This window comes from Nelusetta ayraudi, unplaced genomic scaffold (genome assembly GCF_046127955.1).
Source record: "Nelusetta ayraudi isolate G7.1 ecotype Tasmania unplaced genomic scaffold, CSIRO-AGI_Nayr_v1 ptg000011l, whole genome shotgun sequence".
NCBI classification, from domain to species: domain Eukaryota; kingdom Metazoa; phylum Chordata; class Actinopteri; order Tetraodontiformes; family Monacanthidae; genus Nelusetta; species Nelusetta ayraudi.
The window spans coordinates 9,435,354-9,459,434 of record NW_027466061.1 but is presented as its reverse complement, the minus strand read 5'-3'; the positions used below and the strand labels follow the sequence as shown (position 1 = coordinate 9,459,434).

General features: G+C 43.8%; 2 protein-coding genes across 3 annotated transcripts; both read right to left on the bottom strand.

The window, feature by feature from the left end:
• Positions 1–374: 374 nt before the first annotated feature.
• On the bottom strand, positions 375–3,661 carry LOC142884773 (D-serine dehydratase). 2 transcript variants are annotated; one of them, XM_076020665.1, is made up of 10 exons: positions 3,535–3,661; positions 2,652–2,807; positions 2,433–2,562; positions 2,124–2,274; positions 1,858–2,038; positions 1,278–1,396; positions 1,061–1,208; positions 885–947; positions 688–793; positions 375–597 (listed from the first exon to the last, which is right to left on the bottom strand). In XM_076020665.1, the coding sequence occupies exons 2-10, from the start codon at positions 2,798–2,800 to the stop codon at positions 508–510; spliced, it is 1,137 nt and encodes a 378-aa protein (XP_075876780.1). In that variant the 5' UTR covers positions 2,801–2,807; positions 3,535–3,661; the 3' UTR covers positions 375–507. The 2 variants fall into 2 exon arrangements, with proteins under 2 accessions (XP_075876780.1, XP_075876781.1); XM_076020666.1 differs by having other exon boundaries at positions 1,061–1,187.
• A 1,763-nt stretch (positions 3,662–5,424) lies between these two features.
• On the bottom strand, positions 5,425–18,247 carry col6a2 (collagen, type VI, alpha 2). The gene is made up of 32 exons (XM_076020650.1): positions 18,054–18,247; positions 15,272–15,363; positions 15,064–15,164; positions 14,820–14,963; positions 14,034–14,396; positions 13,927–13,947; positions 13,753–13,818; positions 13,573–13,671; positions 13,448–13,474; positions 13,294–13,320; positions 13,161–13,205; positions 12,993–13,046; positions 12,831–12,893; positions 12,681–12,743; positions 12,524–12,577; positions 12,413–12,448; positions 12,260–12,322; positions 12,086–12,148; positions 11,902–11,964; positions 11,760–11,822; positions 11,604–11,654; positions 11,408–11,506; positions 11,264–11,326; positions 11,119–11,154; positions 10,912–10,957; positions 10,682–10,834; positions 10,452–10,546; positions 10,164–10,345; positions 9,893–10,071; positions 9,753–9,791; positions 7,630–7,964; positions 5,425–7,031 (listed from the first exon to the last, which is right to left on the bottom strand). Exons 2-32 carry the CDS (start codon positions 15,345–15,347, stop codon positions 6,762–6,764), a joined length of 3,039 nt encoding a protein of 1,012 aa, XP_075876765.1. The 5' UTR covers positions 15,348–15,363; positions 18,054–18,247; the 3' UTR covers positions 5,425–6,761.
• Between the last annotated feature and the right edge of the window lie 5,834 nt (positions 18,248–24,081).

The window sequence follows — 24,081 nt, the reverse complement described above, 5'->3', positions numbered from 1 at the left end:
GAGATACACCACAGTTTCGTAAACACATTTTGATTGTATTAAGCATCTAATGAGGCTCTTCTAGGCTTTGCAGCTCAATCTAATGCTCAACAGGCTGGGCAAGAAATTAGTTAACACTGAGGAAGTTGACAAAAAAGAAGAAAAAAAAATCACTTATCAAGATGAGTGAGGAAGTCCGTTTGCCTTTATAACAATATGCAGAAAAGCAGAAAATGTATCTGTCCTGATATGACATTGGAGGAGGTGTTCTGCCTCTGTCTGTGATTAATTCTAATCTTAGTCCACTGAATTATCTAAATGTGTGTTAACATTCCTTCATAAAACAAAGGGGCATTCACATGATTGCAACATCACATAGTTACGAAGCCATCCTCCTCGATTGTAGTTATTTTATTGGCAACTCTATAACCTTTCAATACTCAGGTGATTAGAAAGGTTTAACCATAATGGTGCAGCATTTTTAAGGCCTCCACAGTGTGACATGAGCTGCATGCAAAAGTCTGCTGTTCACCATCCACGTGTGGGTTTCCACTTCCCCTGCAAGCGGCCATCGGAAAACACGTAGTATTCAGAATGCATCACTGCAGTTGCACATGACTGTAAAAAGAAAAAAATGAAATAAAGCGGGATGAAAAAGGGCAATAATGAAGGAGGGAAGCTGCTACTGAGTCACTGGGAGGTACGAACGTGGTAAGGAATCAAGGTCATCATGGTGCCGAGGGGGTATTTGCTGTAGTCCAGCAGTCCTGAGATGGGCTCCACTTTACCGTGTTCCTGGGTCATCGCTGACAACCTGGAGCAAAATGTCGTGTTAATTTTTTTTAAATTCAAATCACATGTATAAGTTCAGCATGAAGGCAAAAGCAGCAACTAGAATGGTTTACTTGAGATTTGGGTGTCCTTCTATCATGGCATATCCAGTGGGAAGTTTTCCAGCTCCATCCAGACTGAACGCAAACAGAGAGAGCGACAATTAAAACGAGAGAGAGGGAAAAATGTCCCTTCTTTGGTAAACGCAACTATTTGAATAAACATTCAGAACGTGATCTGACACAGATACCTGAGTCCAGCCCAGCCGCAGTCAATCAGGAGCTGGTTCCTGTGAGGACAGTGTCCAATCACTCTCGTCAAAACCCTCACAGCCACATCATCCAGACTGCACGAGCCGATCACAGACTGCTGCACATCTGAAAGCAGAGTCACAGCTCCTGGAAGAGGAGTGCAGAGAACTGCAGAAACTGACGCTCACTACAGACCGTGGAGACATCATTACACACCATAGAAGGTGTAGTTCCCAGGGTGCACCTCACTGAGCTGTGCCATGTCCTCCACTGGGTGACTGCAGGAAGGGGTGGAGCCTATGCTTGACTTACAGGTGATGCCAAGAGCCTTCAGTCTGTGCCCAAACAAAACAAGAGGAGTATAGTTTGATAGTTTGATAGGGAGTGAGAAGAACTTTGAAACGTGCTGGAGTATGATCCACAGCATGTTCAAGTCCCTACGTTAAATTCCTATGCTGCTGGTGGTCAAAGTCAAACTGACTTGAACTTTGAACCCAATCACAGACAGTTTTGCAATGCATATGCTTTCCAAACCTTTTTTCCTGCAGGGTTGTACACAAACATTTTAATATTTTTTGCTTTTTAAAAGTATTGAAAGAGCCTTCATTTACACATAAACCCCTACAATAAGTGTCTGCACCTGCAACACTTCTGGAAGCAGAGACAAACTGTTCTAAAAAAACAAAAAAATACAAAAATAAGTCTAAAAGCAAATTGAACAAAACATGTTTTAGTTTACCAATGTGTTTGCTGTTTCCGTCCCTACCCCACGTTCAATATCATACGAACATCATACTTTTCCATGAACTGCAGAGTCAGGCTGGTTGTTTCCTTGGCCACAGCCTGAATTTCCTCCACCCCTCTGCAGTTGTAGGAGTTGCCGCAGTGAACGTACACCCCGTTCAGCTCCACGCCGTCTGTCTCTGCAATAGCCTTTGCCAATTTGAGTGCCTCTGGGTTTGAGTACAGGACTCCAGCTACAGCAAAGAATAAGCACTTAAAAAGAGAGATAGAGAGAGAGAGAATAAGCTTGACTTGCTTTTTGCAGGATGCACATTTTACCTCTCCCATTGCTGCAGTCCAGTTTCATCCAGACGTGCCACTGTCGACCGTCGCTGAGTGGCCTCTTCCTCAGCTGTTCCAGGGCCTGAGGATGATCCAGGAGAACCTGGAAGAGCTCAAGCCTCTCTGAAAGGGCTGCACACCGCTCCACCTAACGCCACAGGCACAAACATTGATGTATATGTACTGTATGTGTGAAAGACATTTTTGTGCTTAAACGAATATTAAAGAACATCAACAACATCAGGGCTAAAGAAATATTTGTGCCAGCTCTTTATCCTGACTAAATTTCAAATGACATTCATGCACCTTGTCAAAGGGAAGGCAGTATGCATAGAGGATGTCGTCAAATCCGTTGTCGGCATAAAAACTGGCCTCGGCAAGCGTGGAAACCACGATGCATCTCCTCGAACCACCAGTCATTATGTCTGCACACTCACTACAGACACACACACAAACACACACCTTACTGGGTGTCCCTCAATCATGACTATGATGCTTTGTGTCAGAGTGTGTCTTCAGTCATACAGGGTTTTATGGGTCTTCATATGCGGCCGTAGCTTGACACCAAGCTTATCGCACCGTTCCATCATCCTGTGAGCATTTCTCTTCACTTTGTCCAGGTCCACCAGCAGAGCAGGCGAGCTCAGCGACGACAGGGCCTCTTCCTGCATCATGACAGAACTAGAACACACACACGTAGGAAAGATGATTTTAGTGCAATTAAATTCTTGCGCATGATTGAGCTCAAACACAGCAATGCCGCTGTGATAGAGCATTAACACACATTTAAAGGCAATAACTACATTTCAAGATGCACTGATACTTCCTGGTTACTATATTGTGACTGTATTGTCAGCTAAACAAGGTAAAGGTCTTGTGAATTTGTAAAATACATATAAATTTTATATTTGTAAAACACACAACAGAAGCCTTTAGTCTCGTCTCCTAAAGAAAGTCTGGTTTCCAATGTTAAATTGCTAACTTATGTTACTTGAGTGTGCACACACACACACCTTCAGGACCTTTGCATTTGCATGTCGTAAAGACAAACCTTTGTTGTTTAATAGTTTCACAATATTTGAGACTTATTTTCAAAATATCACATGTCACGTGACAAGTGACCCAAACCCATGCTATTCACAATGTCGTCGGCATGTCCGCCAACAGTCCAAGCAACAAACAACTTGACTGCAAAACGCAAACACGTTTTAAAAAAAATAAAATCTGATGGTTGTTTTTTCCTCTTGAGAGCGTCCGACAGTGGATCAAAAACAAATCGTTAAATCACCGCAATCATGGACCCGGTATGGGCACGCGAGATGAAATCCGTTTCATATTCGATTTTCACTCGTTATTTACGCTTCAAACTGTAATAGCGTCATAAAAACAACACCAATTCCGGACATACCTTGGTGTATAGTATAGAAAATAACGCCAGACTTTTCACAAGTCTCATCAACTCACCAACCTCGGTGTTTACGGCGAAGATCTTCGCTGAACTTCCAGACGAGCACAGTGCAGCAACTGGAGGGTTTAGGGACCGTCGTAAAACAACAACAAAATATATAATAATAATAATAATAATAATAATAATAATAATAATAATAATAATAATAATCTGTACCTGCAGGTTTCCCAGAAGAGGCTCAGAAATCTCTAAAATAACAATTAGCCCAACACTATAATTTGTTATTTTGTCCTCGCCATCATTTTGAAATAGCTGGAATTTCGAACCAATTACTACGAAACCATAACGCAACATCCATTTATCTAATACTGTCATTTGTTGTTTTCCCCACACCTTTATTTTGATTAAAAAGACCATGACAATATGAGAGATATCAGTCAAAAAATGGTGAAAAATTGTTTGCCAGTTAATGGTTAAGATTACAGAGAGCTATTTCTAAAGTGTAATAATTACAGCAATGACACAAAAATGCTGTGACAGGAATAATACTGTTATCTTCCAATTTATTATATTTCACCATTAATTACAAAGGTTTGTGCGAAGTGAAAATGCAAGTTAGATTTTTTTTTTTTATGACGGTCCCTAAACTCACGAATACAAGACCAACTTCACCGCGCCATCTAGCTTTTATTATGTCACTGTTAGACCCCTCAGATAGTGAGAGTGTGTGGATAGATGAGATTTCCTGTAAACAGGAATAATAAAGTTTCAAAGAAACAATGGCAGCAGCTTCGTGAAGTTCGTGCTCCTCAGCACTCGGAGGCTACCGTACGCGAGCCCCAGACCTTTGAGGAGCGAGCGCTGCCATCTTCAGGTGAAAATCACGAACTGCAAGTCCATTCATGGAGCCAATGTCAATGACTTACTCATGTTCATATCACACATGCTAAGGTACATTCAATAATATAAAATAAAACAAAACACTTACTATACAATAAAATTACAATGTGATCACACATACTTTGTGGGCGTCACATCACCACAAAGTGAATTCACAAGGAACTCATCATCATCCTATCGTATATCCCAATTGTCTGCACTTACACGTTTTTTTTGTTTTTTTTTTAATGTTTGTAAGTAGAAATTTTACAAAAAGATTTGAAAAAAAAAAGTATCTTACCGATTTGTTTGCCGTAGACTTGAAATTCTTCTGTCCTGCGGGCGCTGTGGAATTACGGTGTGCTAGAACAGTCCAAACTGACCGAGTGCGTGTTGGTACAGCCTCATTTTACTTGTGAAGAAAACCTTCACATTCCCAAATTCTAATCATAAATACGTTCAGAAAACTGGAACGACCGGATGAGAAATCCCTTTTATTACTTTTGCATACAACTTGCAACAAAAAGAAACTGTCAGCCTGCAAACCCAATGATCTGATTTCAGAGGTCACTGTGCATACAAATGTACAAGATCATCTGTCATTTCTTACATAGGCAAAAAACCCAAATAATTTGGGAGTTAATTGTACTTAGTTCTCCAGAATTTTTGGTTTGCAAAATGCATGTGGCACTTCCTTTCCTTACTACTTTACCTGCATATGATAGTTCTGTCGCAGGAATAACAGGGTCAGTTTGTTTTAAGTCTATCATTTTCAGAATTTCAACAATATCCTGCAGAGTATTCTCAACTACTTTAATGGTGATGTTTGAAATATCTATTTGAATCACTTTTTTTGCATTATAATGCGAAAATGCTGTAGTTTCACCTGTCTACAAAACAGCACTGTTTAGCATGTTTTTCTAGAGATTGGAAGAGATTCTCAATAATCTGATTAAAAATAATGAGATAACCTCACTTGAGTGTGTAAAGTTTTCACTACAAAACACATTGTTAGGTTCTTCACTTTAGGCTTTATTTTCATGTTATGTTTACATACTAGCATTTACGATTGTTTGTTGTCTATCCAGGTGAAATAAGCTACAATATGTGCTTTTAGTGTGTTGAGAGATTAGATAAACATTGTTTTCATCCCCTGAAGAAAATAAAAATACATAAGGCTCACAACAATTAAAAAGTTCTCAGAACCATCGTGATGGCTTTATCCTTTATTGTCATTGTTTGTTACTTTAGCACCTTTGTTGTTAATACTGACTGTGTGTGAGACTGAAAACTGGATGGGACCAGGGTGGTTGGGGGATGGGGAGGGTGATGGGTAGATTGGGAAAGAGCTGTAAAGTGAAAATAAGTAAAAAAAAATCCAGATCAAAATAAAGCCTACAGTTTAATTCACACACATTCAGTTATCATATGGCTGTCCTCTGGGGTATTATCATTAGGGATTGTCTTGGGTTGTAAATGCTGACCATGGATTTAGAACTACCAAGTCATAAATGATATAACGTGACTGTAATATTTTTCTGTTAAACTGCTGCAGCTGTGTTTTTACAAATCACTTTTCACCCACGCCAACAAGTTAACTCAGTGCCAGACATTCAGTAATGATAGTGATTGAAGAGACTTGACAGTGGCCCTGGTTGTCTCAATGCAGCCCAGTTGCACAGCAAAGCCTGTAATAGACCTGTCGATCCGTCAGAGAGCGCCCTACCTGTGTCACAACCCCACCAGTAAAGCTGACTAAGGAGGGCAGACAATAGTTGTTTTCCTGAAAGCTCATTGCCAAAAGACAAAATATCGTGTGCTCATGTTACATGGTGCCTCTTCCTAATTCTCTTGATGCCAAATGCCGTTAAAGGGGGGGAAACATGGATAATTCCATGGTCCAAGTGGTCATGGGGGACCACTGAGGATGCAGTTAATAAACATATATGCTTAATACAGTCTGTATTTGATAGGGCCCAAACCAATTTTTAGTCACAGGCCCAAAAATTTCTACTGTTGCCCCTGTCAAATGTTGTGTATTCCAGAGGGCTATTTTTAGTTCCAAAACAGTCCAAAAAAGAAGATATTTCTTCTTTTTTGAAGAAGAAATACTCACTGTGGAGTTTCCCAACTTGGGATTAATAAAGTAAATCTATCTATCTATCTATCTATGTTAGCAAAACATGCCACCACACTATGGACAGGCAGGTCTACTTGGCACTCTGATGTGACACTAGGTTGGTTTACTTGTGCTTTGAAGGAGCTGCTTCTTTTTTTATTCTGTGGGCTTCTAAATTTTGTATGTGTGTATGTGTTTGTGTGTGTGTGTGTGTGTGAAGAGCTCCCCACTAGCATATCCAGCGGTAAAAACGTTCAAAGAATGCGGGTTTGTTCAGCATGGCGTAGTCGTCCGCTCTGAAGATGGCCGACGAGTCCCCTAGGGACACTTTGCGCAGCACCTCCTCATCTGTGTCTTTTCCTATGGCGATGACAGTAGGGACGCCCTCGGCCCGCCTCATGGCCGTCACGCCCTCGTCCAGTTGGTCTCTGGACGTGATGCCATCGGTGATGAAGACAAAGGCCAGCTCGGCGTTGCGACGGGCAAGCCGCTCTCCCACCTTCAGGCACAAATGTTTTCGTCAGGAGTGGTGGAAGATTAATCAGGAGCGAAGACTGAGCCTTAACTATGTGGTAATTCTGCTTAGCTTGCAGGGACGGAAGCCTTGGGACAAAATTCCAAAATAATAATGGCTTGGATTTATAACACACTTTTCAAGGCAACCAAACCGCCCACATTGAAACCATTATTCACTCAAACTGGTGGTGGTAAAGTACATGTGTAGCCACAGCTGTCCTGGGGCAGGCTGACACCGGAACCAGAACAGACTGCCAATCTGTGGCAAAAGCCTCGTCCGACCACCATCGAACCTTCACTCACATTCATATGTGGCAAAGTGGGTAAAATGTCTTGCCTAAGGACACAATGGCAGAGATTGGGATGGAGCAGGATTCAAACCGCCAACCTTTCAGTTACCAGATACTGGATCTACCTTTCGAGCTACACTTGCCCCAAAATAATCTAGAGAATCCTGATAGGAAAAGAAAATGATGCTATTGACTTTGTACAGATGAAATACAGGCATGTGTCAATTCTTTTTTGCATGAGTTTGTTCATCTTTGCCTACATTATCTTTGCCATGTTTGTCAAATATGTACCTTTGTCATCACCATATTGTTGACAGCATAGATGATGCCGCTGCCCAGGGAAGAAGAAGAGTCCATGTAGTTCACCGAGGCCAACGTGTCGGTGATCTGTGTCCGGTTGTGTGAGAGCTGGAACTCCACCCGCTGCTCAGTGGGGCTGCCATACTGCAGCAGAGCCAAGCGGGCGTTCCTCTCGTCAGACTTGTCGCTGGCCAGGTTGATGCGGTCGGCCACCTGGGCGATGAACTCCTTGGCCCTGCGGTGGTTCTCCAGTCCCATCCTCTCAGAGCCGTCCAGGAGGAAAACGATGTCGACTGGCCGCCGTACACAGCTGGCCACGGCCGGCTCTGGAACAGAGCCGCAAACGTACATGGCGTAAAGTTGGTTACAGGCTTACGCATTCTGAAGTTTAAGCAAGTGTAACAAAATGCTGTAACACCTTCGATACATGCATCATCCACACGCCCTTAGAGATCAGTAGTGGCCCAGCTGTAATTCATGATTTTAGTTTGCTTTTTTATTTCATTGTCTCGACATGACACTGGCTATATTTTACACAGAACAGCAACATTAGTCACAGAGCTAACATGACAACACAACTCCAGTCAGAGTGGCTCTGTGTCATTTTCCTCCTGTCATTCTACTTTTTCTCAAGCCAAGCCACATGCAATAACATAACACTCATGCATAGTACGAAAAAGTTCCTTCAATGTCAGCGGTAACATCCAATCTTCACCACTGCCTGACTCATATACAGTATAGTAGAGTGTGGCATAAGAACCAGATATTTTCCATATGTCATGGCCAACACGAATGATTCACAGGGGACAGTTTAAGACCGTAGGCATGGATATGTGCAAAATAGCAAAATAAATGTCACTGGAGAGATCCAGTGAGTGTGTGATTCACATTGGAAATGAGAATTCATCAGAGAGCCTTCGCACCAAGTGCATGAATGTCACTATAGTCCAGTACTTTCCATTAAAATGCTGTCTTCATTGAGGTGGAAATGATATGTATCTGACGACTTACAGTACGTAAAGTCTGCACAGGAAAAACGTTAGCGCAAGACCAACTTCACATCATGCAACTCTTGTGCATCAGCCCCAGTTCAAAGTGTGCTCACGCTGAAATGCCCTCAACTTTAATAAAACCTATACTACACCCAGCAGTAAGCTGATTAGTTGTTGGCCCCTGTCATGGCCAGGCAGCACTGTTAGCACGTTAGCATTAGCAGAGTCCCAAGGCTTTCTCTGGGTCTCCCATGATGTCTCCGTAGACATATTTAAAGGAGTTGATGAACAGCTCGGTCCACTGCATCCTGTCCTCTCCCTGGGCGAGTTTGGCTCTCTGGGCTGTGTACGCCATGGTCGCCACGCCGACCCCGTACTGCTGCTCACTCAGACCGCTCAGCAGGTCGGCCACACCCTCCAGAGAGGTGGGGACAAATAAGGGGCCGCCTTCCTCGGCCAGAGGTTTCCAGTGGAGAGGGGCTTGCCCCAAAATGAAGCCCCCTCCTGAAAGAAGTGGGCGGAACAAAATTGTGGGCGAGGTCCCACACACACACACACACACACACACGGTGTATCAAAAAAACAAACAAGAGAGCTTGTACACAAGTAAACTGCAGGTTTTGTCTGTTTCTGGTGTGTTTTGGTTCCATATAGCAATGTATATAAGCCCAAATTGTAATGGGAGAGTTCAATCAAATCAACCATTCACTACTCAGCTGGATGTGGATTGAGGCTCTCAGGACGTTTTCAAATCCAAATGATAATTTTCAGGTGGGAAAAAAAAATACCTACAATGAAAGCCTGTTGTGACTAAAGCATGCCTCCAAAACTGCTATTGTGGTTTCATCCAGATGTTCGGAAGACTCAAAGGGCCAAGGCTTACAAGATTTACTCAAATCTTCCACCCAGCTTGGCCACAAAAGAAAGAAAAAATTTTTTTTTTTTAACAACAGTAATGCAAATTAAAAAATGTCACATGAGCCTTAATCAACACTGGGGTGACAATTTTGAGTGAAGTACTCCTTTAGGCAACAAGACCTATGCCAAATACAGGCTATAGAATAGCAAAAGATTGATGATTCCATGACACTCCCTCCTAAACCTGTGGCTGTGAGATATTACCTGATTTACAAGGGAGATCAGGGCAAACGATGATGGGATCTAAAACAGAAACAGAAAGTCAAATTGTTAGAGGAAAAACTCTCGATTGAATATATTCCCCTTGTTGATTGCCTGCGAGTACATTTTTGATTAAGATGTACCTGGACAGAGCACGGTTTCAATCTTGTCAATGAACTCCTCGGCGACCAGGTCGGCGAAGCGCCTCATGCCCAGCACCCTGCCGTCCTTCTGGCAGGCGATGCTCTTCAGACTCTCATTCTCCTCGATCTGGTCAAACATGTCTCCAATACCGATGGCGCTCACGTCCACGCTGGGATCGCTGCACAAACAAACACGACGGATACAAAGCTTGAGTTTCTCAAAAGACAAAAAAACCCAGAATCCTCTTTTTATTGGAACATGGAGAGGCACCTGCACAGGTAGGTGAGCAGAGAGTCGTCATCTCTTGGGTCGAAGCGGCCGTCAGTGATGACCACCACGGTCACGTTGGCTTTGGCCCTGCGACTGTCCCGGATCAGGTTGTCGTAAGCATACTTGAGGGCAGATGGAGTCCAGGTTCCGCCAGCGATCCACTCCATTTGCTTCACAGCATCCTGGAGAATGAAGAAGAGTTGAGACATGAGAAAAAGTTGTTAACGGTTATAGAGGAAGTCTGTGTTGACCTTAGAAGGCAGGTCATGTGTGTTTTGTGTGACACACCTTGAATGCCGAGAGCGAATCGATTTTGGGGTCATCAAGTCGGATGGCCTGGAATGTTCCGCTGTGACTGTACTGTACAACTCCGACTCTTGTGCCTTGGAAACCAAACGACAGCCTTTTACACAGAGTGGGAAACCTTTTCGAATACCTTACAGCTCAAAACAAAGCTCCTGAGCTTGCATTAACACATTCAATTAAAAATCCCTAGATCTCACATCCATGGCATCTACCTGAATCTGACTGAGGGTCTTTGGCGAGAGATCCAAGCCTGTTGATGGTGTTGATCACAAAGTTCTTCTCCAGAGTGAAGTTGGTCAGTCCCACTGACTCCGAGCTATCAATGACGAACACGATGTCCAGGGCTCCGCAACGTTTCTCGCAGTCTGTAGGATGAAGATGCTCAGAGTCAGAATCTCACAGCCAGTCGGAGTGTCATCGCAACAGTAAACAGTGCACTCACCGCAGCAGCCGCACGTCTCCCGGATGTAGTTCATGACATCACATTCCTGCAGGTAAAAACAAATCAGACGTACATGTAATCCTCTGGTGTGTGTTTACATTTGAGGACCGACACGTCAGCTGGAACCTTTCCAGAATAGCAAGGCTGATGATCTGATTGATGAAATATGAACAAACAAGCTGTCCTGCAAACTGAAAATGTACTCACGGTGAGGCCGGGATCTCCCTCAGGTCCAGGTCCTCCCTGTCAAGGATACCATCACTCAATATAAAACTGTCCAAATTCCGCACTACAATGCTTATGGTGAGCAAATAAACATAGAGAATCATCTGAAAGCAGAAAAAAAACTCACATCCCGTCCAATCTCTCCTCTTGTTCCTCTGGCACCAGGTTCACCTGGAGGTCCTGGCTCGCCCTGTTGCCAGCAGGAAAATAAGCATGATGTACCAGCATCGTCGAGGCTTATTTTACAGCCCAGTTCTGATGTTGGACTTACCGCGTCCGCTGTAGTTCCTTTATTTCCTGGTTCACCTTTCTGACCGCAGTCACCCCTGCCGCCACGAGGTCCGCGGTTTCCCTTCTCTCCCCTTTCACCCTGTACAACAGCCATAGATGCTTCGTCAGGTGAGGTCCCACTTCCCCACCCCTCTGAGTCGGTAAATGTATAAAAATTGTATGGGCGCTTATGTTACCGATGGTCCTCTTGCACCAGGATAGTTAAAACCAGGTCTACCAGTGTCTCCCTACAAAGCCAATGACAAAAATTGGTCAGGACACAGAATTGCAGCTGCTAAATGGCCCCAGGGAATTGCTTACCCACTGAAAACCACGCACGGAAAAATAGATACCTTTGGTCCAGGTGTTCCAGGTTCTCCTCGTGGCCCAGCGTCACCAGGATCACCTACAGTACCCTGGGGCGGAGGGTGTGTTTATGTTCATTGGATGTTTATTTCTTCTAAATGTAAATGCTGAGATTACTCTTGAACCTACATTCCTTCCAGGCTCTCCTGGTGTCCCTGGTGATCCTCTTGGGCCTGGCAGGCCATTGTCTCCCTGTGCAGAGTTGGGAAACAGACAAGAAGCACAACAAAAAGGAAAATAATTCCAAGAATTATGTAAGGGTTGATATGAAATGAACATGTATGGCGTCCAAAGATGACAGATCTAATCTTACCTTTGCGCCTTTGCCTCCTGTTTCACCTGCAAGTCCTCTTGAGCCCTCTGGCCCCATTTCACCCTGAAATGTTAAAACATAGGTCAGCCGTCAGAGTGCTGGGAAGGTGTATAAAACTGAAGCACTTAGGACAGTTGTTAGCATTAGCATAAAGGGTTGCAAATGACTAAGTACTTTTTCTCCTTGTGTCCCATCAAGTCCTTGTGCACCCTTTGCCCCATAGTCTCCTCTTCTCCCCTGCAATGCAAGAACAATACTTAAATAAACAAAACAACACACCACAACACAAATGAGATGGGTGTCAAGAAGAGTTTTATTGAGTCTTACTGCCTCGCCTCTGGCTCCTCCTACTCCAGGCAGTCCCTGAGAACATACAACAAATAGGTGAGCTGCATGAGGTACAGACTAAACTGGTGCTCAAGTAGTTATGAGTCTTACGGGGTTTCCCTTCTGTCCAGGAATGCCAGGAGATCCAGGACTTCCCGTTTCCCCCTGAGGATGAAACACAAAAGCTCCTGTTTGTCAAACCGTCTGACAGGACAGAGAGCTCATATCTGAGGCCATCAAAAAGATACCACCCCGCATCAACATTTACCTTTGGTCCAGGCTCTCCAGGTTGGCCTAGTGGACCTGATCTTCCGGGACGACCAGAATCTCCCTGGTGAAGGAGACAATCAAGCACAGAGTTGATCGGGCGGCGTTGAGTCCCAAATCGGCTGCCTGATGTATTTTGTTATGCTCATACCTTCTCCCCATCGACTCCCGCAGGACCACGTTCACCGACATCTCCATGGTGACCATCGGGACCCTTAAGAGCATGACAAGCTCACACATTTTACAATCAGCAATCTACTACTTAATGTGGGCATTCAAACATTTTATTTTTTTTTAAATCTCAGGCTTATACCCTGTCGCCTGGGTCTCCTTTACAGCCAGGAGCACCGATCCGCCCAATTTTGCCCTGATGAGGGAAGAAAACATAGTTTTCAGAAAGAAATTCTCAGACTTGACAGAATTTCAAAGTTCAAACTGTTGTGTTTCTTTATTATTGTCCTATTATTCAAAAAAGTTTTACCTTCTGTCCATCTGTGCCGTTGCGTCCGGAAATGCCGGCCACACCCTATCCAGCAATAAGGAGGCCAATTAGATTAAGAGCAACAATTAATGACAAGTTATAGATTTGAGTGAGTGATGGAAATAAGTCCTACTTTTTTGCCCTGAGCTCCCATCTCTCCCTGTGGGCAGAAAGACCAGCAGTCAATTCACATTCATGATACATTCACAAATCTGCTCACTGAACCCACGTTACAGTCTGAATGTTCCCAGTTTCTGGATGAACAGAAAAGGAACTGGAGAGCTCACCTTGTCACCTAATAGACCAGGTTCTCCCTACAGAGAGAAAAGGGGAAAAAAACACAAACATTAGTATTATTAGTATTAGTATCATATAAAAGTTCACATCAATGCTCATTTGTATAGGGTCTTACTTTGATACCAGGCTGACCAATAGGACCCTCGATACCAGGGTCACCTGGACGACCCCTGTCTCCTTTGATACCCGGTGTTCCACTGTCTCCTTTAGCACCCTGTGTTCAAGAAGCAAGAGGTGTGAGGATGAAGATTAACAGCGAGCGTGTTCAGTAGATTCCCGGACATGTAGCACTCACTTTCTGTCCTCTGTAGCCCTTTGGACCGTGAGGCCCGGATGTCTCCAGGCAAGACACACTGTGACACTGTGTCAGCAAGAAAGGAACAGCAACAGTGAGTGTTCAAAAGAGTCAGACACTGAATTCATTCATTTTTGTAGTAACTCTGATTATTAATAATGTGTTCCCTCTTACCTCGACGTATGCCAAGTGTTGCTGCAAAGACAAAACAAAAAAAGAGTGTTAGAGGCGTCGCTCACACATGTGAAACATTTCCGTGTGAGTTTGCAGTAGTGAGTTACCATGGTCTTGATGATGCGGTCGATGGTTGCCGTGTGAATGAGGGCTCTGCCCTGAGACAGGTCCACCGCCATGAAGTCCCGCCGGTAGACATCCGCCGGAGAGTTGGCGATCTCCTTCAGCCCCGTTTCATCCACGTTCCTGGACGCGGCCACCACAAACATCTTGATGCCCTTGTCGCGGGCCCCCTCTGCCGCCACCTTGATGCCCCCGCACGGGTTTCCAGTCACGTGTCCGTCGGTTATAACCACGGCGAATCGGAGAGCCTCGGGTGACGAGGGTGCGCGCAGCATTTCCTGAGTCATGTTGGTGAGGGCGCAGTCGATGTAGGTACCCTTGCCCAGGTAAACGATTCCATTCACACCCTGTAGAACGGGATAGAAAGTGGATGATTTACTTCGGCTATGTAATAATCTAGAGTAGTAAGCGGACAAATTTATAGCATTACATTTTTCAATATTTGTGACATATAGATTGATTTTCAAAACTAATTTAACATGTTAATGTCAATGTTCAGTTTTTAACTTAGTAAGTGCTTGTGTATGTGTATGTGTGTGTGTGTGTGTGTGCATGCCCGCAAGTGTGCATCAATAGACCATAAGAATAGAAAAAAAGACCTATCCAGGTATTATTTACATTAAGTGTCTTCACGTAGAGTTTAACCTTGACACACAGTCAGAACCTGACTGTGTGAAAAAAAAAAAGCGTGCCAGGCTACAAGATATCAGGATTCTTAAGAAACTTCACCAAAACAACACAAAAGCTGTTATTTATCAGCTCAAACTCACATTAATGAAATTGGACTTGGACCCGATTTGGCTGAAGACCCTCTGTGTTTGAGAGAAGTGAAGCCCACCGATGTTCCACTTGATGTTGATGGCACCTCTGTACTCTATGTCATCCAATCGCTGCACAAACTGCCTGGTGAACTCCTACAACACACCACACATTGCACAGAATGGGTGAGCATTGTTTAGAAGCATCGGTGCTACAAAACTGGAGAACACTCCTTAGAGTTAGGAATCAAGGAACCTTGATGCTCTCCACCAGCGCCCCGGGAGGGGGTTCCTGCAGGGCGATGGTCTCAGACGTGTCAATGGTGAAGTAAACGTCTATGGGACATTCGCTCCTCTCTGAGAGGTGCAAACACAAAGTCACACACATGCACAAAGGATACATAAATACTAATTGTGAAAATTGCGTTTGTGAAACTTAGAAGACTTGGCTTGACTGCACTCACTTGTGCACTCTGGTTGCTGGCAGTGAGCCTGAGCTCCAAAAAGAAGGAGGAGGGTGGCGACTTCCAAGCTGAACATCTTCCTCTTCTCCTGTCTGATGAGGGAAAACACAAGAAAACAAAAATGACAAAAAACTTAAATTTAATTCATTTTAAGCACATATTTCATTGCAGGTGGACATGGGACTAGAAATAACTCTAAGAGAAAGGGCAGAGCAGGAACATAAAACCTGCAATGAGATGCCACAACATTAAGGCCTTGATGGATGCAAGTACCATGTACTAAATAGAGATTGATTACACAGTTCTGAAAGTGTGGATAGCTTATATTGATTTGACAGATTGACTAAATTCTGCTAGGTCATGTTTTCAAATGAATGACTGGTGCAACATCACGTTTGAAAGCACCACATCATAAATACATATGAGTTTGAGGTTGTTGCCCTTAAAAAGCTTAAGTCACACCATTGTGAATAATTCACCCTGGCCAAAGGCTGTACTAAAACACAAAAACAAACAAATCGCTGCAGCTCAGTCAGGTTCACTGAGTTTTTAAGAAAATATGTATGCATACATAGCCATCGTTTTTGAAGTGAGGGGGACAAATTGTTCAGAGGACAGCACAGCACAAGGAAACTAACTTAAGCTCTTTAAAAATGATGTACCATGAAAGTCAAAATCTAAAGCTGCCGAACATATTGATATTTGGTGCTAGATCTGCAGCAAAGCGATTGGTTGGAGTCACATAGCCACTCCAATTTAGGATGGCTTTCTCTTCTGACACAAGCATTTGCTTGATAAAGGTCTCACACCGTAATGTCGCAATAAATTATCTTTATCTTTCTGCATGTTTTTAAGTGTGCAGGATTTTCTCTGCCAGGTACCATTTTTTAAAAATCAGTAAGTTTCACCCTGCCTGTCAGTGCTGCAGCCTGGTCTCTCCCCTGACACATGACCTTCTCCCTGCACAGCCTATTGCAACACAGACAAAAACATTTAGTATAGATAAAACTAGTTCTGAAATAGCAGTGGAAATGCTAATTTTAGAGTCTTTCTTATCATATATACATTTCCTTAGCCAGTTAAAATTTCTCCTACAATAATATAGATAATAAATGTGCAAATCAAAAGTTATAAATGGATTTAAGAATAGTAGTGGTGACAAAACTGTGGAAATGAATCACAAAGTCAGTTTTATGTTTTTGTTTTTTCCCCCCCACACCTGTGACCCTGTATAATCATCCTTTTTGGCCTCTGGTACACTGTCTCTTCTCTCACCCTGCTCTTTCTATTGTGGCAATTAAGTGTGTGTGTGTTTTGTTTTTTTTTTAGGTGGAAAGTAACATTTTGAAATTGAATTAGGAATACAGCAGTATTTCAACCTAACCAAAAATTCCTATTTATGTTATGAACATTTTCTCTCAGCCAGTGTTAACAGAGACATTATAAGGACATGAATTATTTTCTCCTCTCATCACCTGCTGTGAAGACCCTCCCTGACCATCTCTGCTATTGGTCTCTGGTCCACTTTCTCCTCCCTCACCCTGCTCTTTCTATTTAACAGAAAGAGTCGGCGATAATAATATAAACTTATAATGCAAAAAACAGTGAGCACATGTTCTGTGCAGAAATTAAGGAGGAGTGGGTGTATAACAAGCTAGCTTCGATAACTAAAGTCCTAGGCAATAATATACAATATAGAAAATCCTCTGTTGCTAAACATTATCTACTGTACATGTAAGAGCATTACTCAACTTACACGGTTTGTTTGGTGGGAAAAAAACGTCTAAAATGTTTTGCGTCATGGCTGGCTTGCTGAACATGATGAGGAACAAAAACGTGCGTCTCTGATGACACTTTGGCTGAGCTCCGTGTCACTTAGCTGAGCTCAGTCTACTCGTGGTGCGTTCAGACGCGGCTCGCATAAAGGCGTTTCGATGTTAAAAATGAGTTAAGCCGTTGTTAGCGCCCGCTACGCCCATGTATGTATGCAACATGTAATAAAAAGGCATCCAGTAAAAAGTGCAAACGACAATTGCAAAAGGCCCTGGTCTGCTGCCCTCTAGAGGCCGCTGCTTCCCTGACATCGAATGTGCTTTCATTAGCTGTTGCTAGACCAACTCGGGCCTCGGTAAAGTTCTGTCTGACTCGCTCAGTGCTCACTCATCCGTTTCCATCAGTGTTCAACACCTCAACCAGGGCTACATCCCAACTCCCCTCATCTAACCACACCTAGCAATAGGTCCACTCTAATACACACATTTTCCCTTTTTTTTTCCTTCTCTTTTTTCTTTTCTTTCTTTTTTTTTTTTTTTTTAAGATTTCTGTTAACAAAATATTATGGAAGCCATCCCTTGGCACCAATTTAATCGACTTAAAGGGTTAAAAAAAAAAAAAAAAAAAAAAAAAGGGGGAAAAAAAGCTATTCAAGGCTAATACCACGTTTGTTTGTGTCTCCCTCTGGCGGACACAGAGATGTGGGCATAAGGGGAGGGAAAAGACACTTGCAGATGTTTCCCTTCCGTTCGGAGCAGGAGATTCATGAGTAAAATTGCAACAGCCGATCTCATCAAGACCACGGCATATACCTTCGAATCCTGTTTGTGAATTTTAGGCAGCACACACACTCGGTTAAAATGTTTCTGTAGCTTTCAGGTTGAGTAGATGAAGGCGCTCAAATACGGTATAAAAGCAAAAGTTACAGCACGAGACATGCAAATACGCTGAAGCGGAGATCTACAGAGGCGCAGATTGGCACAGCTCGCCTCGCGTAAAAGCTGCTTACCCGATGTCTTCCCAACAAGTTTGAAACAATGCGCGGCTGGTCCTCTGTCCACTACCTCCTCATTTCAGGAGGAAAGAAACCCCAAGGAAAACAACTGCAAAAGTGGAGGAAATAAACGAGGGGGGATAAAGCCGTGGAAGCACGTTCAATCCGCGCAAAAGAGCCGCTCGTGCGCTTTCCTGTCCCGGTCCAGCCCCAGAGAAGAGCTGTGGTCCCTCCTTCTCCAGTGCGCGCACGGCGCGCCCCAGCAGTGGCCCGAGCTCTCCGCTTGGAGGTGCAATAGCTCCGCAGGATTTGGTGCGTGCGTGCGCGTGCGTGCACCCGAGGCCCATGGCGCCGCTAATACTTTCGCTCATCAAAGAGTGAAATGGACGATGCCATAGTCGTGCTGGCATGTTGAGGGAAAGACTCGAGATCGTCTCCAACTGCAGAGCCACATTCTAATTCCTATTTGGTTTCAAGACACTGAACAAACTCATAGATCGGATGACCTGTAGCCGAACAGACACCGCAGCCCCGGGGAATGAGCGGGCCTTTCATGTCTTGGCAACATAGAAGAGGATTGCAAACATAATCAGATGCAGGTCACCTATCAGAGTGCTCAGAGAGCTTCTGTCTGGTGGTCTGGTTACAATTAGTTGTCAGACTAAGAGGAGTTTATACTGGGCACAAACACTGACAGGCGCTCTGCAAGTCTGCTCCCCGTGTTTATGACAGATAGGTTCTGCAGCCCCCAGTTTGCTGCGGCCATGGTGGGAGGTCTCCTGATATGGTGGTGAAGGTGGTGGGATTTAACATGTCTGCAGACATCTGCACTCACGCGCTGACATGCAGAGTACAGTACTGTTCCATCCAGCGCTGATTAGCAGATGCGCGTCACCAGATGGCTGCAGGAGTCCCAGAGTGCGAAACACAACTTCTGATGTGGATTGCAGAGTCGTCAGTGGTTTCGACACTAAACACTTCAATACTGATGTGTTATCCAGGCTTTGACACTCGAGGCCACGTCAGGAAACAGGCTTTGAAGTGGGTGAAGGAGGTGAACACAGATCAACGACATGAGAATCTGAATCTTCTGTCTGTGAAACTGCTGAGCTATTTTGTTCTCCTGAAATAGAACCTGGATCCTGCAGATCTGCCGTCCAACAATGCAGGCCCTTTTGCAAAGTTCGAAAAATAACATTTTATTGCCCCCAGACTTGCCAAGATGCGCATGGAACTATGATTCTGCTGTTGGGGAGATGGCTGCCAGCGTCTCACCATGGCAACCAAGGGCCGATGATGGAGAAGGGAGAACAGCAGCCGCCTCTGAGAATTATTACCATCTGAAGCTCCTCTCTGGCTTGGCTGGAGGAGGCTTTTTCCTTAAAAAGAGAGGAGAGGAGCCGAGTCGTGCTAATGTGTGTGTGTGTGTGTGTGTGTGTGTGTGTGTGTGATGGAGGGATGCAGAGGTTGGAGGGAGGTGGGGGTTCTGGTCCCTCTTAAAAGTGTGACTCATAGAGCAGGAATGGTCTCCCGGTTGAAGAACCAGTCTGCCTTCCTCTGTCTCCCTCTCACACACGCCTTAAAAGCAGTTTTTTCTCCTCCTCTTTCTTTCTTCATTTCTTTCACATGGACTAAAAAGTTTGTTTTCGGTCTTGGGGGGGAATTCGACATAATCACTCCCAGAATCGTAAACAGCGTGGTTCTTCTGACGTCACTGTGCTCTTTCACTCTTTCCTCTCTCTCTCTCTGTCCTGCAGAAATCGAGGGACTCACTTTGGATTCAAAACGTTCACAAAGGCACAACTTTGGAAGGAGGGGTTGAAACATAAAGCATGCACAGCAAATCATGGGAGGCCACAGACTCAGTCAAAGAGCAGACACATGCACAGCATCTGTGGCGTGCAGGGAGACAAAGAGCTGCAGCTCTGAGGCTTGCGGTACCTTCTTGGTGACTGTGTGCGTGGACGGGGGCTCTTCTTGATGTTTGATAGTGCAGCCCTGGCATCACAAAGCCTATTATTGAAAGGAGGATAAAGTTGACGTTAAATGGAATTTCTGGTGAACTCTAATTTCGCTTTAGTTCCTCTGAATTTCTCTGGTCTCCTTTAGTTTTCTTTTGCTCCAGATGTGCTCTCTGTTCAGACGAAGCAGCTGGAAGTCGTTACCTCAGAACAGCGCGGAAGGGGGCTTGTGTGCATGCATGCACACATGCACACAAGGTCAGACACACATGTTGGATGCAAACTGAAAGTTATGTCAGTGAATTTCGGCGTTAAAATGGTGGCTTTCGGGTGAATCGGTAGTGAGAGGTCCAATCAGTGCAGCTTCAGGAAACAGAAGGAAGGAGGAAATTAGGTTTTTCAGACAAACGATGATGGAGCCAAGACAAACCTTTGAGGAGCAGCCCCTTCTACTTCCCCCAATGTGCTACACACACACACACACACACACACACACACACACACACACACAGATGGGTCAAATCATGTGCAAAATGTATGAATTCCCCCTCGCAAATGGCCACTCCCATGCACACAAACAAGCACAAACAAACGCCCACACAAATGTGGACACAAGCACTTGTGCAGGCTCACTGTGAAATGCTCTGATGACTAGAGCTTGATATGATCAAAGAAAAGAGCTGCAGCACAGGAACAGATGCATTAAAGAGTCTAGACAGTGCACAGACGGCTGCCATCCCAGACATGTGTCCATCTTGCAAATTGTGAAAAGCAACAAAAGGCACAAGGTGAAATCATGTTTGACCAAAATCGAATCGAGTAGCTGCAAAGACACAAGGGACACTGAATGTGACCTGACTTCTACTCTTCCGCCTTTTTAATCACAGATGCAAATGTGCCTTAGAGGTAAAACAAGAGCTGTTTCCAGCCTCCCCCTAAAATTCTATAATAAATGATAATTTATTCATAATAATTGCATTATTTATCTTAGTTACAGAATGCTTTTCATCTCGGAAAATCAGTACACACAAAACCCTTGAAATAAGACAAGTGCAATTCTAAATCTTTTTCATTGTTTTTTGAAATTCTGGGGAAAACTGATTCTTTTGTTAGACAATTGATCACAAGGGATTGTTGTTCCTTCAGAGATTCACTCTGAAGGAATTCAGAGGAGCAAGCACAGTTGAAAGAAGCTCATTTACTTTCTTACTGTTCTGAAATGTTTGATTATTCTTTACTTGCTTTAAAAGGCTTAAGTTATTGATAAGATTCATGAATTTAAAATGGTTAATATATCAACTTTTTGGTTCTGTGTTTGATGGTGTTAATCTTTTTCATTTTGTCTTTAAAGGTTTCCAACCTATTGCAAAACACAACCAACCAAATAAAATAAAAAATAAAAATTTGAGTTGGAAACTTCAATTGAGTTGTCCTTACAACCTTTGGAGGGGAAGAGAGGTGGACTCGACAGGGATTTTCGTTTCATAATCGTGTTTCTTACCACACACTTTCAGGTTGCCATCCGGGGCTTCTGCGAGTCTCAAGCTGTGTCCGAAATCTCCCCCTACTCACTGTATAATGCTCTAAATAGGGGCTATGCCATTCTGTAGTGGTGTCCGTATCCTGAGTGAACATCAGTATTCACCAGTCCACTCAATGTATCCCATATTGCATCTCTAAAAGTAGTGTACAATTGATGGTCTTTAACCGGGCAATATATCCTATCATACATTGTGCTCACACTGACCCAAAGGTTGAAAAGGCATTGGGAGACTTTTTCTTTTAAGTGTAAAGATATTATAATATTCACTTATCACAAAAATGCACATGTATGTGCAAATGAATTGCGACTGCAAAAAAAAGCGCAAAAATGTTTGGCGTCCAAAAGTTTTTTTTTCATTTGTCCTATGAATTCACTTTCTAGGTGGCTGCATGGAACTCCCAAAGGCAGTTGGGAACAAGTAGGTGATTTTGGACACAACCTCACTGACTTGTTGACATGGTTCCAGCTTGGCTTATTTTTGTGACAAACAATAATTGCAGCCATTGGGGGAAAGAAAATTATTTACTTGCAGCCCTTGTTAGGTAATGTTCAAACTAGTAACCAATCTGTTTTTCAATGTGTTATTAATTGAACCAAAAACACACAATGGCTAAAACCAGACTGCAGTGCTCCGGATCAGAAGAAAAATGCAGCAGCACCATAACTAAACTGTGGCAGTTCCACTGAAATTCTGCTGTAGTCGGAATGAGGAATTCATTTGAAACATGTTCCAGTCTTTGGGCCACGGGCTGGAGCAGAAACAGCACAATTGTTATTTCATTGATTCGGGTGAACAGCGGCATAAAAGTTTGTTTTTTGTTTTTTTAAAAATGTTTTTTAGAGACACAGCTGACCACTGAAGAATTCCAAGGGGTCAAGCAGCAGCTCTGGATCTTTTCGAAATGTGTTGCTCAAGGGCTCCGTTGCAGGCATCAACACGCTGTCAGAGGGACTGATGGGTTCTGTGGTTGCTGAAATCCAGCAGTCACGATGATGTGCCAGAGGGGAATAGATACAGGGCCAATCCTTTTTACAAACGCACTGCGAGTCCTTTGGGCAGTGCCGTGTCTCGCAAAGAGGCAACAAACTTTAACTATGACCCTCACTTGTGACTGAAGTTTTTCCCCTTTTACAGACTTTCCCCTGTTCTGAAACCAGATGAAGTTGCTGTGTTTCAAACCCAGGATGAGAAACATAAATTGAATAATTTCATGATGTAAATTGTTAGCCGGTAGAGTGACTGATTAGCCACTGACCCTGTGCTGCCACTCTGGTCACGCATGTAAACTGCAATTTATAAAAGTGTTGAAGCCGCAGGATGCATTCTGCAATTTTGCAGAATTACGCACATTTATTAGTTGGGGTATGAAAATCTTTTTAAATGTGGCATTCTTTAAAAAAACAAACAAAAAACAAACAAACTGAGCTGAGAAGTTAGTGTAGCAACCTTTATTGAAGGAGACATCACTGCTGAGGCCTCTTGTCCTCAGGTAAAAAACATTGCCTTTAACAACATGGGTAGAGGCTGATACACGGAGACTACTAGCACCACAGATCAGAGTTTAGTGACTCTCGGCCACTGATGATGACAAAACTGAAGGTGTACAATGTTGCACTGAGGGGATCCAAAGTTTGCATGTATGGGTGTGGGTGTGAGTGTGTGTGCGAAAGAGTCTTTGAGACAGTTGCAATGCGTGTTTTTTTTTGCAACCTTCCAACATGACCGATAGTTCCCCTGCCTTCAACTGATGGTGTGTGTGAATGTGTGTGTGTGTGTGAGAGAGAGAGAGAGAGAGAGGGAGAGAGAGAGAGAGAGAGAGAGAGAGAGAGAGAGAGAGAGAGAGAGAGAGAGAGAGGGAGAGTGTGCATGTGTGTGTCTGTGTCTGTGTCAGAGGCACAGCAGAAAATAAACAGCTTTCCCTCATGTGAACCAATGACCCCCCCACATAACTGTTTATGGACCCATCACCCGAGGCTGCACGTAAAAAATTACCTTCAGTCACGTAATTGATGTACACACAGATGTGCGCTTGTACACACGCACACGCACACACACACACACACACACACACTGAGGCAGAGTCACACATGTTGAGTCCAGATGTCGTGTCCTCATAAGGAGCAGGTGAAGTGCTGATGGCTTTGTGTAAATGTACTCATGATGTAATTTCCTATTTCCCCGGCAGATTAGTTCTGATTAGGTGATGTCGGTTGAGAGTTTTAACTGGGTTCAGATAACGTGTCACAACAGTTTGCAAGTGACGTTTTCAAAACAGAATCACGGTGCCGTCCCTCTCTCATGACGACCGACAGTGTGGGTCTATTCAACTCTCACCTGCGTCGGAATTACCTGATGGAAGTTCTAAAGGAAAATTACAAGTCTATCTCTGACATCACTGGACAGAATGTTTGAGGCCTTACAAAAGAAGTTGTGTCCACATAAAACCCTCAACACCCTCAAATGCTTTAAATTGGCAGGTGCTCCGAGCCCGCACAGGCAGCACAGCAGAGACACGATGAATCCACAACGGTGGAGAGA